Source organism: Urocitellus parryii, chromosome 4, assembly GCF_045843805.1.
Source record: "Urocitellus parryii isolate mUroPar1 chromosome 4, mUroPar1.hap1, whole genome shotgun sequence".
Classification (NCBI taxonomy): domain Eukaryota; kingdom Metazoa; phylum Chordata; class Mammalia; order Rodentia; family Sciuridae; genus Urocitellus; species Urocitellus parryii.
Window position 1 is genome coordinate 12,217,012 of NC_135534.1, and position 19,132 is coordinate 12,236,143.

At 55.1% G+C, this 19,132-nt stretch overlaps 1 protein-coding gene across 1 annotated transcript; it reads right to left on the minus strand.

Moving 5' to 3' along the window:
• Window positions 1-1,241: 1,241 nt before the first annotated feature.
• Cd5 (CD5 molecule) lies at window positions 1,242-14,084 on the minus strand. The gene is made up of 12 exons (XM_077797197.1): window positions 14,016-14,084; window positions 13,272-13,332; window positions 11,267-11,305; window positions 8,823-9,134; window positions 8,373-8,435; window positions 7,804-8,142; window positions 5,790-6,080; window positions 4,746-4,871; window positions 3,997-4,050; window positions 2,851-2,970; window positions 2,215-2,306; window positions 1,242-1,955 (listed from the first exon to the last, which is right to left on the minus strand). Exons 1-11 carry the CDS (start codon window positions 14,082-14,084, stop codon window positions 2,218-2,220), a joined length of 1,563 nt encoding a protein of 520 aa, XP_077653323.1. The 3' UTR covers window positions 1,242-1,955; window positions 2,215-2,217.
• Window positions 14,085-19,132: the final 5,048 nt, after the last annotated feature.

Here is a 19,132-nt window from a genome sequence, read left to right on the forward strand (position 1 = left end):
GGCTGCACAGGGGACAGACCCTTCATGTAGCCTGGAAGGGATTCTGAGCCTAGTGGGGATACTTGGGTGAGGCCCTTTGAAACGTCCTTTCTGCTGTGATGCCAGGCCCGTCCTGAACCCCAGGTCCCTGAATGCCGATAACTTGGAAGCGAGGCCTGTTGCTCAGAGGTTAAGGGAGCTTTCCTTCTGGATTGCCTTCCTCAACACGAGGCAAAGGTAGCAGGTCCTGGGCTGCACGCCAGTGCTTCCAGGGGTTGTCCAGTAACATTAGGGTAGTGGGTGACCCTGCTTCTGGATTCCCAGCATGGCTGGGCACACCTGTGACCCATCTAGGCTGTCATAACCTGGGTGGAAGGTGTATGGGGGCAGAGCGCCGATCAGACATTTTTCTGGAGTGCTGCCCCCCCACTCCAACTCTGCACCCACCGCTGCACACACCACAGTGTCTCCCCTTTTTCTCTCCCAGAGTTGGCTGTTATGGTTTGGATCATCAGTTCCTGTGCTCCCAGGAGGTACAGGGCCGTGTTGAGTGGAGAAGGGCCCCACCCAGGACCGGTCACCACCAAGCTGCTTCATCTTTTGATGGGGCTGCCAGATGCCAAAGGCCCAGTGGCCTAGCACAGCCCCTCCCTGAATCAGATGTGGGGCTCCTGGTTAGGTACCCTCCCCTTGAAGTTAAGGAACTGTGCTGCTGGATTTAGCTGTATGTCTGGGATCTCCAAGTGGCAGAGGAGACTATTTTAGCTGTAGAAATTATTTAATTCAAAGGAACACATGAGGCTGTTTCTCTGACTCTCGTGTTACAGGTTAACTGTGACTGGCTGAAACTTCCTTAGCTTGGGACTTTCAACTGCCACTTAAAACTGAAAGCTTAATGGGCCAAGACTCACTAGGTGCCCCTTTGTGCCAGCCTCTGGGGTGGCATCATTGCCCTTGATAGCCCTTCTAGAGAGGAAGACATCTTCAGATGTGGGGCCTGGGGAGTCACAGACGTGTGGCATGTGAGCCTGGGTACCCACCCCTCCCTGGCTGGTAGATGCTGAGCGCACTGAGCTGTCTTTGTGCAGCTATGACCATGACAGCTGCAGACTTCCCCTGGAGGTCTCTCTTGTGAGCATTCCCAGAAGGATCCATAGGAGTGGACCCTGGACAGAAGAAGCCAGAACCCTTAAGTTCTCAGGAAGTAGAAAAAGCATTATTTACAAAGAACAGATTTAAACTACACAGAGAAACAGCCTCCCACCACATGCGAGTTCCTCCTCGTTCTTCACGTGGCCAGAGTCCAAGGAAAAGGCCAGATTCTACTCAGTGCTGCACCCCAGTGGACGAGGAAGGGGCTTCCCAGGCTTAGGAAACAGGACCCTTCTGGACACCCCGAGTCTGCCTGGAAGGGCTTGCCTCTGGGTGCCATCTTCTCAAGGCGATGGTGCCCGGAAGGTGCCAAGCTGTTGCAGCTGGCTTCCCCTGGGGGTGAGCGGGGCTGAGAGCTGGCCTGCCATGGAGGGCAGAAGACGTGTGGGAAAGGCACCCCAGTCTCTCCAGGCCAAGTCCTGCTGGGAGTGGCAACGGGGGCATCGCTTCCAAGTGGTGACGATCATTTCCTTAGAACAGATTGGTCTGGCTCTAGGTTTTTTTTTTTTTTTTTTCGTCCCTGGTTCCCAGTTCTTTGGGGTGAGAAGGACAGGAGTCGGGGGCGGTGGGGGAAAGCTCTGTGGAGGTGATTCGGGGAGTTGGGGACTGGCCCACACCAGCTCAGTCTTGGGACAGCGGCTGTCCTGCTGCCAGGGGCTTCTCCACGTAGGGATCTTTTTGTGTTGTCTTCTGAGTTGGATTTAAAATCCATGATTCCGGGCTGGGGATGTGGCTCAAGCTGTAGCGCGCTCGCCTGGCCTGCATGCAGTCTGGGTTTGATCCTCGGCACCACATACAAACAAAGATGTTGTGTCCGCCAAAAACTAAAAAAAAAATATTAAAAAATTATCTCTCTCACTCTTTCTTAAAGGAAAAAAAAAATAAGATCCACGATTCCTCTGCTAGTCTCCAGGTTGGCCCCGTCGCCTCAGTTGCTGGTGCTTATTCTTGCCCTTTTTTGAGAATCGAGGTGCTCAGGCCCCCTGTTCACATATGGGAGTAGGATGAGGAGGGCAGCTTCACCCTGGTGCCGTCCCCAGGATGGGGGTCCTGGAGCCGGCGTTAGACCAGGGACAGACTCACCTTCTACAGCCTCTGAGCCACGTGCAGGTCATAGTCGCTGTCAGAGGAGTTGTCAGGCTGGGCAGAGGAGCGATTCAGGGCCCCTTCCAGAGCTGGGGAAAGAAAGGGGCCTTCAGAAGATCACAGGGGCTTTATGAGCTGGCGACAGCCCCTGGTATCTGTTTTGATCAAATCAGCCAAGCGGTGGCTAATGATGCTGAACTCCAGGCTCCCCGGGGCTTAATTGTCAGCACCAGCGAGGAGCCTTGGCTCAGGGCTCCCGCAGGCCACTTAATGGCTCTCTTCTAGCTGAAGGAATCTGAGGAGCCTCATTTACTATCCAGCCTGTACGGCCCTCCCTGCAGGGAAATAGTCCCATTAGGTCCCAGCGAGGCTGGGGTTAATGACATCCATCCAAGTGCATTCTTCTCTCTAGACGAGTGGTCCAGGCCTCAAAAGGGACAGCTGAGGTCTGTGAAGATGTCCCTCCCACAGCCCTGATGTGACCTGCTGTCAAGTGGGTCGTTTGATCCCCTGCCCCCTGGGGTCTCCTTTCTCTCTTTGGACAACGACTGGAGCTTCAAGGACATCACGTGACCATCGGGGACAGGACGGGTCCAGCTCTGCCTGCTGGCCCAGGAGCCCCCTGTTGCTCACCTGGATAGGCCGACAGGTGGGAGTTCCTGGGGGGCTGGCTGTACTCATTATCCACACAGGAGGCTGTGGGGTTCTCGACCTGGGACCGGACGGTCGCAGTGTGGTTGCGGTGGAAAGACACTGCACAGATGCAGGGGATGGCTTCATTAGATCTGTGCTCTCTCCTTCCAGTAGGGGCCCAGAGCGCATCCTGTTCCCACTAGGTGGTGGGGTGGGGAGGGCAGGAACACCCACAGTCCCTTTAACGCACCTCCCTGTCCTTTCTCTCTGGGGGGGGGGGTCAGGCTAGCAGGGTAGTGGCAGACTTTGGGAGTATCTTGAGGTTGGCTCGCAATCTAATTGGCCAGCTGAGGCCGTCAGTCCGTCCATAGGCATTTACCCAGAGGGACTTGGAGCACAGTGATAGGAAGATGGAATCCCTGTCCTCCAGGGATTTTGAAATGTTATTAAAAAAAAAAAAAAGACTGAACAATTTCAGAATCTTCTTGAAGGATTTAGCCCTGGACTTGTAAAGGGGAGAAGGATGCAGAACGGGAGTCAGGAAAGAGTTAGGCTCTGATCCATTAGGGTAGTGCTGGCTGCGACCAGAAGGAGAGGCTGAAGACCAGGGCTGGAGCGAACTGATTGCACTGAAATTTTAAGTTTCTCTATGACAAAATTAGCTGGGGCAACCTTTCTTAATGCTCCCCTGCCTTGGAGACAAACACTGCAAAAATGCCCTTGAAGGCTCTGCTAAGTCCTGAAACGTAGAACCGTGTTAGCTTGGCTTAACTCCTGGTTTTCCGGCTCTCTCTGATCATGCAGTCCCTTTTGTGAGTGCTGCCTGTCAGCGTCTCTTGGTCACTGTGTTGGGGAATTTTGCTGAGGTCGGTGAAGGCTATAGGGACCGCTGTTTAAGTCAACCACAGAGACAGGGGGACACCATGGTGTCTGGGGCTTCAGAGGCAAAAACCACTCAGTTGTCTGCCCCTGAAGAAGCCTCAGCCGTCCTGGGTGTGGGGATGTCTGTTGGCCACGGTCACACCTTAACCAAATGTGGTGGAGATCAGAAGCCTCCAGTGGCCTCCAGCTCTATGATCGGCATTGACTGTCCCCGTGGCCTGAGTCCTGGGGCTGAGGGGGGACCCTACCTCTGGGGACACTTACTGTTTTGGTTCATTCCTGTGGGGCCGATCCACTGGCGTTGCTTCTTCTGGCGAACTGGGTAACAGACAGGAAAGCACATCAGGTCAGGGCACAGGGCATGATGGTGGGAGGAGGGGGGAGGGGCCCAAAGGCAGGACTGTGGGTCCTGCCCCTCCAGTCTCTTAGGGCCTCCTTTTCTGACTTCCTAGGGAGGGGACTCGGAGTCATCAGGTGCCAAAGGAGGGTGCCCAGGAGGGTGCCAATGCAACTGGTTTCCCAGAAGAGCGACCACAGATGTTTAGAGCCAGAACTGAGACCTGGGTGAGCATTAGGGAGCCAGCACTGCCCACCTCCGGGCTCTCTGTTCTCAGCATCCTTAATCTCACTTCCTTGTCTCTGAGTAATTTTCCCCTTAGTTCTGCGGGGCAAGGCTCTCAACGCCCTGGGAGGGGTGCAGTCACCTATTGCGTAGATGAGCACTCAGGGAGGAAGTGGCTCAGTCAGTGCCGCAAGCAGCTGACATATGGTTGGTGGAGCTGGGCCTACCTAGGCCTTGTGTCTCCAGCGCCAGAGGTTGTGCTAATGACCCAGCTGGGGCCTGCCACATCCCAGAGGATGGCCACAGCCTCCATCTGGCCTGTAGTGAGTCCCTACTGGGCCCCAGATATGGGCCAATTGGAGAGTATGATTTTCCTGACATTCTGTAACTTTGAGCAGGAGAGGAAAGATGGGGTGATGAGGGGCAGGCGGCTTTGGGTACCAGCACCTACATTTCTTCACCAGCTTCTTATAGGCGAGAGGGCCACACACGACCAGCAGCACGGCCAGGAGCACCAGGGCTAGGATGATGCTCACCACGGTGCCTGCAGCCAGGCCTGCAGGGTTGGGGTCCTGGCCTGGGCAAGGGAGGGCTTCCGTCAGTCCCAGTCCTGAAGGACCCACAGCTGTCCACTCTGAGGGCAGCTGCCCCAATGCCCCTGCTCCTCCTGGAAACTCACCAGTATGTGTGGAAGGGGATTCTGTATGTGGCTGTCCCTCTTTCCTTCTCTAGGAGTCCCTGCTACCCATTGGCCCATCCACAACTTGTCATCTAGAGTTGACTATCCAGCTATTGGCCACTCTTGTCATCAACTCTCAGCTGTTGTTACTTACAAGTGACCAACTTCCTCTCATACACCGTCTTGTACCAATATATGACATACCAATAGGCAGCCAGCTCTCTATCCACTACCATCCACTACCCACCATCCATCCATCATCCATCACCATCCATCACCATCCATCACCATCCACTATCCACCATCTACCGTTCTTCTATCCATCCATCATCTACCATCCATCCACCATCCATCCGTCCACCAATCACCTTCCACTGTCCACCATCCACCATCCACCATTCATCCATCCACCATTTACCATCCATCCACCCACCATCCATCTGTCCATCTTTCTCCTATGAATTATTAATTATTCTTTATGTAGTAAATATATACTGTCTGCCCGTTGATCTTCTAGTTTCCACCCTGGAAGAGTAGGACACAGAAGGAAGAGTTCTGTCACCCATCAATTGCCTAACGATGATCTGCCTGTGGCCTTGCCCGTCCCCTCTTCATTGTTCATGCTTATAGCTGCCTGAGCTCTGGTCAAGCTGTCCCTTGTTCCTTGACGCGCCCCCCTGCCCCCTGCACCCCCGCCATTTACCATCCTCTTCCAGGGCTCTGGGGCACCGTCCTTCAGAGACATGCTCACTAACCAGGTCCCAGAAGGAAAGTCCAGCCCTGCCTTCCCCCCACCATGGGCTGTGGCCAACTCACATGTGACAAACACCCTCTTGCAGAAGGTTTTTTTCTCCTGAAGTTCGTGGCATTGGGACAGCTTCTCCTGGGGACAGGAGAACCCACTGGAGGTCTCACTGGCGTCCAGCGGGTGGTGGGAGACTAGGCCGTTGCACTTCTGCTCCTGACACAGCTCCGCCCACCGAGCTGGGCCCCTGCTCACATGGCTGTCACACAGGGCTGCCCACTGGGTGGCCTGGCGCACCTCCACGGTGCCCTTACACACACTGCCGCCCCCCACCAGGCGGCTCTGGACCTTGGGCTGGAAATCTGGGGAGTGAAGACCATGAGAGGTGAGGTGGCAGGCTTGGCACCAGCCCACGTGCCTGGCCCCTGGAGCCGGTGCCACCGGCAAAGCTGGGGCCCTGGCAGCGAGGAGGCTCTGTGAGGACGAGGGGGCAGATGCTTCCTTTCGATCTTCCTTCCGTTGGCATTCTTCCCAGCATTGCCCTGACCAAACTCCCTGGGGCCTCTGGATGCCAGCGTCCGTCCTGAGACGCAGCGCAGGGACAGAGGGCTTTTCAGAAGGGGGAAACTGAGGTGCAGGGATGGGGAGCTGAGACCCAGCTCTAAATCCTCGTGCTTCGCAGGGGGCAGAACCCAGGGATCCTACTGCCAGGCCCTGGGCCCTGAGGGCTGGACTGTCAGGGACTCGGGGCTGGCTGGAGACTCGTTCATTTCTGCTCGGCAGGGTGGAGATGGGAGCCCTTGGCGGAGGCCCACTCGGCTCGGTTTAGAGTGAGCTGTGATCTCACCAGCTTTGGGCCAGTTTCCATGGTAATATCCATCTTCAAAGTCCTAGTAAATCTTCTGTTTAGAAGAAATTTCAAAGGCAAGGCCCCTGGGTATGGTTTTGCAGCTTGTAGTCTGCATTATGAGGGCTTCTAGCTGAGGACGAGGGGCTGGGGGCCAGGCCATGTCCCTTCCTCAGACCAAGAGACCCTTGGAGGGGGTTTCTGCCTGGAGGGGACAGCCTTTTACTAGTTTGTACCAGGTACCCCGTGGGGGTGGGGGCAGCCCTGCTTACAGGGGAACCCAGGGGTCCAGAGCCATGCCTCCTATCTTTGTGCGGGAATCTCTGGGACCCTGCCGAAACCCAGAGTTAGGAGGTCCAGCCAAGGCGAGACTCTGCATTGCACCAGATCCTGGGTGGTGCTGGCACTGCCACAGAGGGACCGAATTCGAATAGCCAAGGCGCAGCAGTTGTCTGGATTGGCCCTGCCTGAGGAGAAACCCCGTCTATGTTCTGTGATGTCGGGTAAGAAACTGAACCTGTCTGAGCCTCAGCTTCCTCATCTGTGAAATGGGAATAGTAGCAGCTTCTGCTTCCTACAGTGAAAACTCAAGACTGCAGGTGGCGGTCCTGGAACCAGGTAGGTGAGTGGCTTCACATGTGGGCCTACGGCCTCCCGCCTGCTGCGATGGTTCTGCCTTACTTTGAACGATGGTCTCTTTGGTTTTGTCTACTGATCCTGGTTTGGCCCCTTAGAGTCCCATAGACTCAGCCTCCCTGGTTCTTGCCTCAACCACATTACCATCACCACCTCTGTCTTTTGTCAGAGGTGACCCAGGTACCCGGGCAGAGAGCCCTCTTGGGGGCTTGCTCTAGCCCCAGGCCTCAGGGACCCCCCAGCCAGCCCTCATGATCCTGCAACATCATCCCTGGGGACTTTCACATTCCCTCCTGCAAGGACCACCCATCAGGTGCTCCCTGCAGGACTTTCTCCCCTTTGCTCTGCCAAACCCACCAGGGCCCTGCCTCCTCCTGGAAGCCCTGCCGAAGCTACTTCCCCAGGGGGCAGCTGAGCCAGGGTCACGGAGTCCTGTCCCCCTTCCCGCTCCTGTCCTTCCCCGAGTCTCAGGCCCAGTGTGCCTGTATCCTCTGGTGTCTCTGTACCCTGGGCTGCACAGGGCTTCCCGGAGCTTGTCTGGCCATCTGCCCATGACCACTTCCGGGCCACAGGAGGCCTGGGGCTTGGCTGGGCTCACTCACCTGAGCAGACCAGGCTGAGAGCCTGGCCGCCCTCCTGGGCCGGGGCTTTCCTGAAGCACTCGTGCAGGGAGGCGCAGCTGGAGTTCTGGATTTGCCATCGGATGGGCAAGAGCCTGCGTGCCCAGCGCTCTGCTGGGTCTTGGGGTTCTACTGCCTTGGCCTCGGGAGGCTGCTTCAAGGAGCCACACTGGAGGGCACCGCAGAGGAGGTCTCCCAGGCCCTGGAGCCCGTGGTGGTTCTCGTAGCTGATGGTGCCCCCCAGGCTGCCGCTGTAGAACTCCACCACGCCGGCACACCGCAGGCCCCGGGGCCCCGCCACCAGCTGCAGCCTGGGGGGTGCTGAGAGAGGGGAGCGGGAGAAGGGAGCCGTCCTGAGCGCTGTGCCCGCTGAAGCACAGCCCGCTGCTGGACCCCAGCAGAGAATCCCTAACAGGCGTGGGAGGTGGTGCATCCCAGACACCGCACAGGGCACGCTGATCCTAGATTCCTCCCAAATCCCTAGGTGACGGGGCCTCCTGGGTTCTTCTTTGCTATGTGTGCACCCTCCAGGAGGCCTCCCAACCGCTTACCTGTGGGCTCTGGAGTCATGGTGGTCGGGGGGCTTGTGGGTGGAGGTGTCGTCGTCTGGGGCTCTGTAATGAGACACTCTGGTGAGAGAGGGAGGGGTGGGTGGAGGAGGGAAGGATGGGGTGTGGGGAGGGCTGGGGGGCAGCCTGCAGTGTGAGGAAGATCCGGAGCCTGTGACAGGAGTGCCCAACACGCCCACCTGACCCTCACCTTCGCTAGGTGGCAGTCCTCCACGCTACAGATGGGAAGGTGGAGGTGAGGAATGAGGCTGTCAGCAGTTGGCAGGAACAGGGCCTGTGTCTTCATCCCCCAAGTGCCAACAGCAGTATAAATGACTGGGGGGCGGTTATCAACTGGGGACCCCTTTCTCTTCCACCTGCTTGCCTACGTCCAGAGCACAGACCTGGGGAGGCGCCCCGCCCAAGGTGTCTGTGCGGCTGGCCAGTACCCACCTAAGCAGACGAGGCTCAGCGGGTGGCACTTGGATGATGAGTCTGTGCTGCAGTTGGAGAAGGACCCCCGGGGTCCATGGCAGATGATCTGGTTCTGGGGTGTGTTGAAGTGAGAGTAGGTGGTCAGGCCCAAGGAGTCCCCGCAGCGCAACTTCTGGCAGAGTCTGGCAGCCTGCTGGGAGACCTCCCCGTGGCGCAGCGCCCCGTTCCAGCTCTCACTGCACACCGAGTGCCACCGGGCCCTGGTGTGACTCAAGACCTGCAGCTGGCCCTGGCACCTGGAGTTGGAGCCGGTCAGCCTCACCTGGAGATCTGGGGTCAAGAAGTGGCGGCAGGTCAATGGGGTGAAGAGGAAGGGCCCTCCCCTGGAGCCCTTACTGTCCCCTTCCCCTTTGGGCCCCTTGCCAGCTGGGTTCCCGCCTGCCCCACTGCCTGTTCCTTCTGAGCTTCGTCCCTTCTGGGGAACTCCAGGAACATTCTAGAAACCCAAGCTGGGGCACCCAGGAGGCCCCGAAGCTAGGATTCCAAACCTGGAGCAGTGGGTAAGATATTCTAGGTCCCTTCTGTCCAGTGTAGTCACCCATTCCTAGAGATTCTGTGTCCATAGGTCTGAGATGGGGTCTGCCATCTTTTTTTTTTTTTCACTTTTAAAATCCGTTTCATTGAGGTACAATTTACGTATAGTGAAATGCACTCATTTTAAGAGTACTGTTGAAGCAATTTGACAAATGTATACAAGCATGTAACCACCACCACCTAGATATGGGACACGTCCATCACCCGGAAAGTTCCTGCATGTCTCTTGACAGTTAATTTCCCTGAAGGTAGCTGTAGGCAACCACAGATCTGTTTTCTGTCATGAGAGATTAGTTTTGCCTGTTCTGCAATGTCATCTGAATAGGATCATAGAGCAAGGGTTTTATTTTCTTTTTGTTTTTTCTTCTTTCCCTCCTCATTTATTTATGTATTTGAGGTTTATGCGTGTTGCTGTATGTATCAGTGATTCGTCCCATTTATTGCGGAATAATATTTCATTGTGTGGATTTGCCACTCTTGATTTTTTATGCACCATTTGGGTTGCTCCTGGGTTTTTCCTCCTATGAATCAAGCTCTGTGAACATTCTTGCTCAGGTCTTTGTGTGGGCAAATTTCCATTTCTCTTGAGTAAATACCCCGAGTGGAATTGCTGGGACATAAGTAGGTACGTGGCTTTTGTGATTTTATATAATGCTTCATGAGCAGAAGGAAAAATATAGACACCCATAAGCACAGATTGGTTTGGTGGGGGATTGGTCCTGGGACCTCCTATAGATACCAAAATCCATGGATACTCAAGTTCCTTACATAAAATGGCAAAGGGGGGCTGAGGATTTAGCTTAGTGAGAGGCGGGGTCTGCATAGCATGTGCAAGGCCCTGGGCTCCATCTCCTGCAGTGGAAAAATAAATAAAATGTGCATTCAGCCTACATGCGTCCTCTCATGGACTTTGGTCATCCCTAGATTATACACAATCCTGATACAATGCAAATGCCATGTCATTTTCATAACAAGCAAAAAATCAGTGCACTTCAGTAGAGACGCAGCCATCCTAGACCTGGCTACATTTTTTTTTATCTGCCGTTGATTGAGTCCACAGACGCGGAGGGCTCACTGTATATATATTTGTGTATGTACCAAGAGCTTAGAGAAGAATGTGCTGTTACCTGGGGTACTGGGTGAGGAGGGGCTGGACAGATGGGGACAGTGATGGAAGTGAGACGCTCCACTGCAGATCTTTTTATAAAGAATTGCCAGGCAATTTATTGAATTGCTTATTCAAGGAAACAAACAATTCAATGTAAAAGGCTCTTCTGGGGGATTCTGAGGTAGAAGGTTTTCCTGGTGGGGAACCACGGGTTACACTTTTTCTTCCCACAGATGAGGACACTTGGGGCCTGGGTGCAAGGCTGGGGGCTTCCCAAGGTCACCTGGCTACTTGGATGCAAAGCAGGTTGATCCAACACCTGACTGAGGTAGGACACTTTGCAGACCCTGCGCCCAGCTGGCTGACTCCTCGAATCTTCCCCCGGGGAGGGACTTGCTCCCCATCTCACAGGTGGGGAGCTGGAGGCTCATAGAACTTGCTGGAGCTCAGGGCTGGGATGTCAGTGTGGGGTCCAGGTCCCAGCCCAGGACCTGCCAACTCCTTCTGATGGCACAGTGACTTCACAAGACTTGTGGCCTCGTTTCTCCCCAGTGCTCTCCCAGCCGGTGTGAAAAACAGGGCATGGTGAAAGGTGGGGGAACTGCCAAGTTCACAAATATCTATCATGTTTCTCCGCTGTGGTGGGGCTCGCTCTGGTGCAGGTGACAACTTCTTAATTGGCAGGTCCCCCACAGCCTGGTGGATTAGCACCCCAGCCCCTGAGGAGCCCCAGGCCACCCTTCACCCGGCTCTTCCTTACCTGGGTCCTCCAGGCTGAACCAACCGAGGCAGGAAGTGACTGCAGAAAGGAGAGAGGAAGGTCAGGAAGTGAGGCCTCCGCCCTCTCCCTCGCCCTCTCCCACGCACACCCACCCTCTGCAGAGCAATGGCCCTGGCTGCCCCCAGGGACCACTCTCGTGGGTTCCAAGTCAGGGACTGTTATTCCACAGCTCAGAACCCCTAAGTGATCATGAAATCAATTTAATGGATTGCAACCATTAATTATTTTTCTTTTAAAAAAAAACCTTAACTTTTTAAATGAGTACGAAGTGAAGCTGATTTTTCTTGAGTGCATGATTCTATGACCGTTAACGCCCAGGACCCGTATGACCTCCATCCATCCACGTCAAGACAGATGCATACCAGTGCCGGCGCCCAAAGGGATTCCTCATGCTATCTTTCTGTAGTAAGGCGACCATTGCTTTTTTATTTTTATTTTTTTTCTTTCAAAAATGAAATGGAGAGCACGCCTGTAATCCCAGTGGCTTGGGAGGCTGAGGCAGGAGGATTGCAAGTTCAAAGCCAGCCTCAGCAACTTAGCAAGGTTCTAAAGCAACTTAGCAGGACTTTGTCTCTAAATTATATATATATATATATTTTAAGGGGTTGGAGATGTGACTTAGTGTGTGAAGGGACCCAATATCAAAAAATAAATAAATAAATAAATAAAAGAAGGGACTAGAGTAGAGAATGACAGAGTGCATCGGGAGGGTGGGCATCACTTCTTTTTATGGGTTGGGGGTGCAACGTAAAACTGTCCCCTGTGTAGCTTTCCCTCCAAAAGTTGAGCCTCTCTAGTTTTAGAGAACTGAGCCATCAGTCCGAGGGAACCCAAGCCTATGCTTGCTACTTTCCAGACAGAGGAGAACGGCGGCGAGTTATCTTTAACTGCTCCTGGATTCCAGAGGACAACAGGTTCAGATGGCGGGACTGGCCCAGGGCGGCACAGCACGTTGTCCTGTCTTCCCAGTGGCCATCTGGGGTTCTTCCTCCCGGCAGCACATGGCGTGGGGTCTTGGTAGAGCAGCAGAGGCCAGCTTGCCTGTGGCTGTGGTGGGGGAGGAGCTATCATCTGGGTGGGGACAGGGTGGGACAGAGGGCTCCTGTGGCCTCAGAGACCCGTCTTATGGAGTGAAGCAGGTATTTCATTCCATCTGTCCGGCTCTTGGGGTTCCTTCTCTGTTGGAAGCTGGGGACAGCCCTGGGTTGGGGAAGCTGCTTTATACCTAGGAAACAGCTGTTTCAATTGCTCTGGAGAAATTATTGTTGGGTCTTAAAAAACTTTGGCCTGTCCTTGCTTGAGTGTTCTCAAGGGGCTGGGGATGGGGTGCATCCTCCTCCCACACAAAGCGCCTGGCAGTGAGCTGTGGTGGCCCTGTGATAAGTTCCCTTGACTTCAAGAGACGCCATCACCATCATCTGGACGCGGTGGGCCTTGGAAGGGATGCTGATTCTTACAAACAGGGAGTCTTGGGCCTGGTGCCGTGGCCAGCGCTCTGGCTTGAGTGGAAAGGGAGGGTCCAGCTGTCCATCACATCTGATGGCAGTGGAACAGGCACCTAGCATGTTGAGAGAGGTGGCAGGAGACCATTTGGCTCACCTCCCCTCTCACCCCTGGCCTCTCGTTCCTACTCCCCATGGTCAGTTGCCCCGTGGAAGCAGGGAGTCCCCTTCCTTTGGCTACAGCACGAGGGCTTAGGCAGCTGGAGGAGTGTCCCTGGGGAGAGATGTTCAGGTGTGCCCTTTGCTGCCTTACGACACAGGGGCTGGTTTTCAGGCACTCCTGACTCCTTCTAGGTCTGAGCTGGCTCTGTCACTTCTTGCCTGTGGGCCTGGGGATCAAGTCTCATCGGCAGTGTGGAATGAGCGTGGGACACCAATCTAGGGACATTGAGAGATGAGCTGAAGCACTCCGGGGGAAGCCCCGTGCCTCCCTGGCCCCAGCTCCGTGCTGAGAGCTAGGGCTGCTGGTCTGGAGAGCCTACCGGGCTGGGGCAGGATGGCCGGCACGGCAGGCCTTCCCGAGTTGCTCTGGCAGGAGGGGCCCTGTCTGGAAGCACAGGGGGCCAGAACCCAGGGAGCACAGGGAATGAGAGAATATAGAGTGGGAACTCTGCATTCTCAGAGCTCACAGTCAACTTTCATTATTAACAGCAGCTACCAATTATGGAGCACCTTCTGCACACCGGGAACTTGAGATGGTTCCTTATGGGGATTATGGCGACTCTCCCACACAGCCCCATCATGGGATTTAAGTGTGTTTGTGGTATAAATGTTGGGAGAAGGCACGTGCTCAGCCAGTGTGACATGGCTAGCAAGTGGTAGGCCTTGGATTCAAACCATGATTCTGACTTCAAAACCATGCCCTCTGCTCTCAGCCACCCAGCCGCTATCTCCAAAGCATCACATGGGGAGGTGCAGAGATGGACACCACCTAGACCCCGACCCAGAGGGCTGGAGCCTCCAGACCCTGATGTCCCTGGAGGCGGAGACTGGGCCTGGCCATCCTGCAGATCCCACACACCACAGCACGGCTGCTGCTCAGAGCACGTTCTCAGGAAAGACTAGAAGAGCCGGTGAACCGAGTGGAATTGAAAAAGAAAGCTCTCTTGAGAAAGGCCGTCTGTGCATTCCAGGGCGCTGCCTCCCTCTGGGCGCCTGCCTGGTCCTCTACCCATTGTCCACCACCATCACCATTACCATCACCACCACCATCACCAATATCTCACCATCGTCACCATCACCATCACCATCACCAATATCACCATCGTCAGCACCACCATCACCATCACCACCATCACCATCACCATCACCATCACCATCACCATCACCACCATCACCATCATCACCATCACCATCACCATCACCATCATCATCACCATCACCATCACCACCATCACCATCACCACCATCACCATCACCATCACCATCACCACCATCATCACCATCACCATCACCATCACCATCACTATCATCATCACCAAATTACCATGGTTGCCATCACCATCACCACCATCACCATCACCATCACCACCATCATCACCATCACCATCACCATCACCATCACCACCATCATCACCATCACCATCACCATCACCATCACCATCACCACCATCATCACCATCACCATCACCATCACCATCACCATCACCACCATCATCACCATCACCATCACCATCACCATCACCACCATCATCACCATCACCATCACCATCACCATCACCAAATTACCATGGTTGCCATCACCATCACCACCATCCCCACCATCACCACCACCATCAGCATTTTTACAGTTTTCACTCCCCTGGATAGTTTTGTGCTTCACTCTCTCAATCCCCACCACAAGGCAGTAAAGTGGGGCTCATCATTTTTGGTCCCCATTTTGTAGATGAGGGAGGTTAAATAATTTGTCCAAGCTGCAAGTGGCAGAGGCTGTGCTTGGCCCGTTAGACCAAGCTATCTCCCCTCCCTTCCAAGGGAAGCCTGGGGTGCTCTGCTCAGTGTCCCCAATTCCTGCATGTTCCTGGCAGGCAACCCTGATGGAAGGGAATGAACTTATGGCTTTGTTCAGTTCATGCACGTGCCACGGGAAGACTTAACCACGGACTTGCTGTGTGACATTGGCAGCCATCCAACCTCTCTGGACTCGGTTTCCTCATCTTCACGTGATGAAGTGCTATTCCATGACCCCTTACCTTCCTCTTGGTTAAAACCTCCATGCTCTATAAGGTAGTTCCTAATGTCTCTCAGGGGCTGGGAGGAGGGGGAGAGGTGGGCAGAGAGATGCCCGCTGACTTGGAGTGCCTATTCTTTGCCTGTCCGGTGCTACTTTCAGGTTTTGACCGTCCACCACCTATTTTCATTTTTCTGGCGATCCTCCCAGGTGTCTGACTAATACCCTCCTTTTTCTGAGCCCTGTGTTCTGGGTCTTCCCGACCCCTCAGGGCTGCAGTTCAGTCCTGCCACATTCTTTCTAGAAAGAACTCCTGCAGCCCGAAGCTCAGGGCTGCGCTTCTGAGGCTCTGAGGCCTCCAGGGGCAGGGGATGGAAGCATCGCGCCACCTCCTTACCCACCGTCCACGACCATCCTCGGAGCGGCGGCTGGGCGTGAGGATTCTTCAGAGGCCCTTTCCTTCCCCACCCACCTTCCCTCGAGCCCCCACAATCCAGGGCTTGGACTTGCTAAGTCCTCGAAGCCAGAGAGTCGGAGGGACTTCCCACTGTCCCCAGGCCCCAGCCTCACTGTCCCTGCATCTGTAGAAATTCGGTCACTTTGACTTGGCCTTCCCCGAGGTTCTGGTGAGGGTAGATGAATTCCTGAGGGTGGCATGGGGACATGTAGATCCTCTCCCCCTCCCCACTCAGAAGGATTCCCACTTGGGCCTTCAGTTCTGCATCCTGTGGAGGAGGGAACTCAGGGCCTCATGCATTTGAGCCAGTTTTATAAAAGTTTCTCTTTTGTTCTGCTTTTAAACCAATCCTAAGATATTTTTGAAAAAGAGGGTGTCCTGGTTCTGGGCTGCTTCCCCGGGAGCCCCGGGCATCTGCCTTTTGATCTGGCAGCACCCGAGGGCACCCTTCTTTCTCTCTGCGTCAGGAGAGTTCTGGCTTTAAGCACACAATGTCGTCCGCAGTGAAATATACGAATTTCCACACCAAGTGGGATGCCACTAGATGATCCGTAGCCTCCCATTGGGTCGGATCCGGCTCAACACCAAAGGCATTTGTCAGAGATTGTCAGCGAGTCCTGGTTTTGGAATCGCAGATGGGTGTTGCTGGAGCGCCAGGCTGCACCCTGTCTTACAGACGATGAGGCTGCTACTGTGCTCCTGAGGGGGCTCAGCAGAGACAGGATTTAGCCCAGGCCCGCTGATTGCAGATCCTGGGCTCCTGTCCCTGCCTCTGATCCACTCAGAGGTCCAGTGTGGTGTTGGTGGCTAGTACACACTGGGAAATGGAGACTGAGGGTGTGGGCAGCTCAGGATCTGGTGGGCAGCCAGGGAAGGGCTGGTACCTGATTGACAATGATCTCAGTGGATTCGCTCCTACCTGGGGCAAACCCAGAGCAAGGGTTTTCAACAGAAGACCCCATTTCTTCCTTGAAGCCTCATCGATGGGGACTGTCACCACTGTTACAGAGAAGGAAGCCAAGCAATTGCTTTTGTGTGCGGCATCCAACTCGGTGCCTGGCTGGCTCTGGGGGAGGACGCAGGATCTCCCCCCTGGCACCCTCTGCGTTGGCTGACTTGGAGGCCAGGATCCCCACTTGCTGATGGAGCATTAGTCAGTGGTGCTGAGTCCATCTTGAAATAGTAGCAGGGCTTCGGGGAACCAGAGACCAGACATGACCAACACTTTGGGTCTTGCTGGAGCACCAGATGAAGGAGCTGGGATATGGTTGGGAGCCTTTGCAAATGCAAAACATTTGGAGCATCACCCAAGCCTGAGAGGCGAGGGGAATGGAGCCTGCCAGAAGAAACCGAGAGGGCAGACTGGAGTTTAATCTGGCTCACAGGGCCTGCGTCCACACACAGGCAGCGGATGGTGGTCAGAATGGCCTCTGCTCTTTAAGCAGCTATTTTTCTCTCTTCCCGGTGCCTGGTGTGTTTAACTGAATTGGCATGAGTTTCATGACAGATAGTGCATCTCTGCTGTCACAGGGACATGTCCTCCCTTTGGTTCAGAGCTTCACATACCCCAGTGCTGTTTCCCACACGGGAGCTCTTTCACCCTGAGCCCCGTGGGGCAGGATCATGTTCAGACCCATTTTCAGAAGAGGAAACTGAGGTCCAGAGAGGACCTAAGAGATTGCCCAAGTCACATACCTAGCTGGTGGGAGGGTCAGAACTGAAGCCCCATCTCTGTGGCCTGTCAGGGCCCCGTTCGGGGTCCAGTTGTGTGCAAGTTGTGTCTCACTGCACGGGTGGGAATGCGTTTGATTTTGGAGCGCCGCCCAGACCTTCTGGCTTATGTTTGGAGCACACAGAGCGTGTGCAATTTACCTTCTGTCCTCGGGAAGCTTTGAATTCCCCAAGGCGTCTGGCCTGGGACTTGGGACGAGAACTTGAGGACCTGGAGAGGCCACCTCTGCCTCCCTGTGGTCCTCCAGTTCATGGGAGAAAAGGCCTCCACGGTGTGGGGGGCAGCTCCTCCTGTGGGCCTGTGCGCCAAGGACCCCTCTGCTGGACGCTCCCCCTGGGCCCACGTGGTGGCTCACTCACTTCCTTCAGGACCTCTTCTGGAGGTCCCCTGCCTGCGCGGCCACAGGGGTCTCTGAGTGAACACTGTTATCAGGCCCCAGCCAACTGCTCAAATATCAGCTTCTGGCGAGACCCAGCGGGCCCTCCGTGTGTGCATCCCACCCTCTCAGAGCGCCACGTCTCCCGTCCCCCTTTATCAGTCTGTGCCCACACCGCGCGACCTGGCATCCGGACACTCCCTAGCTCACCTGGTCTCTCTCCTTATCTCACCCGACCCTTCAGATCCACCAGGGCAGGGATCTTGTCTGTTTTGTTCACTGACCCCCAGCACATAGTAGGTGCTCGATCAACTCTCCATAACATCATGATTACAATTATCCTTCGAGGTGGGCTCTACCACTGGCCTCCAGAGAGGAGAAAGCTGAGACCCAGAGGTTTTTGTCACTTTGGGTGGCCAAGTAGAAATCAGATTAGATCTGCGTTGCTCCAGAGACCCCTCCCCAGGGCCGCACACGACAGTGCACAGACACGTGCTCGTGCTCGAGATCACCTACGCGCACCCGGAGCAGGTGTTCCATCGACTCCGTCAGGTGGAGCTGGATCCCCTCCCTGCAGGGAAGCCCCTCTGAAGGGTGAGGCCAGACAGAGTGACCCGAAGGCCCCACTTGTCTTCAGGGGCCTCCATTCCCTGCAAGGGTGGGGAGCTCTGGGCCGGCCACAGGCGGCCCCTTTGTACTCAAGTCAAGGAGGGTCTCGGCTCTGCAGCCCGGGACAGTGGCTCTCCGCTCCCCTTGGGAGCCGGCTTCCCGGGTCTATCGTGGACACCCTCCCTGTGTGTATCTCTCGGCCTGTCTTTCCATCTCCGCCATCTCTGTCTGGGACTCTTTCCCTCTCTCTCTGTCTGGCTGTTTCTTTTCCTCCCCTGTCCTTACATCTCAGGGAGACGTCACCCTGTTATTAGGCCCCAGCCAACTGTGTCCTGGGTTGCTCTCGACAGCGTTTCCAAAGGTGTTAAGTGTTTCAGACACTCATTTCCCCTACAGGCCTCCTCTGTGCGCTGGGCGGATCCACCAGGCTGGAGACACTGGTCTCACCCTGGCCGTCTCCCTGATGCTTTGCCCAGAACCGGGCAGAAGATGCTCAGTAAATACTTATAACATGTAGAGATGAAGGAAGGAACTAAGGAAGGAAGGAAGGAAGGAAGGAAGGAAGGAAGGAAGGAAGGAAGGAAGGAAGGAAGGAAGGAACAGCCTGTCCAAGAGGCCTGGGGGAAAAGAGATCCTTGCAAAGGCCAATGTCTGGCAAGACTCCCCCACAACCCATCCTACCTGGCCTTGTTCTTGTTGACACTCTGTTGTTATGGTCACGCTTATTGAGCACGTACTACACTACCTGCCAGGCACGGTACTAAAATCCAATGTGCACAAATTCATTTAATCCCATAAACCTCTGTGAGGTATATTATTATTTTCAATTTACAGAGGAGGAAACTGGGGCTTATAGAACTAGTCCAAGGTCACCCTGCTGGCAAGTGGCAGAATTCAATTCAAACTGACTTCTGGAGTCCCCTTGGCTGGGGATGGCGGGTGGTGAGAGAGGCCTGAGCCACCTCCCCAGCCCACCCCAGGCAGGTCGAGTCTAGAGGG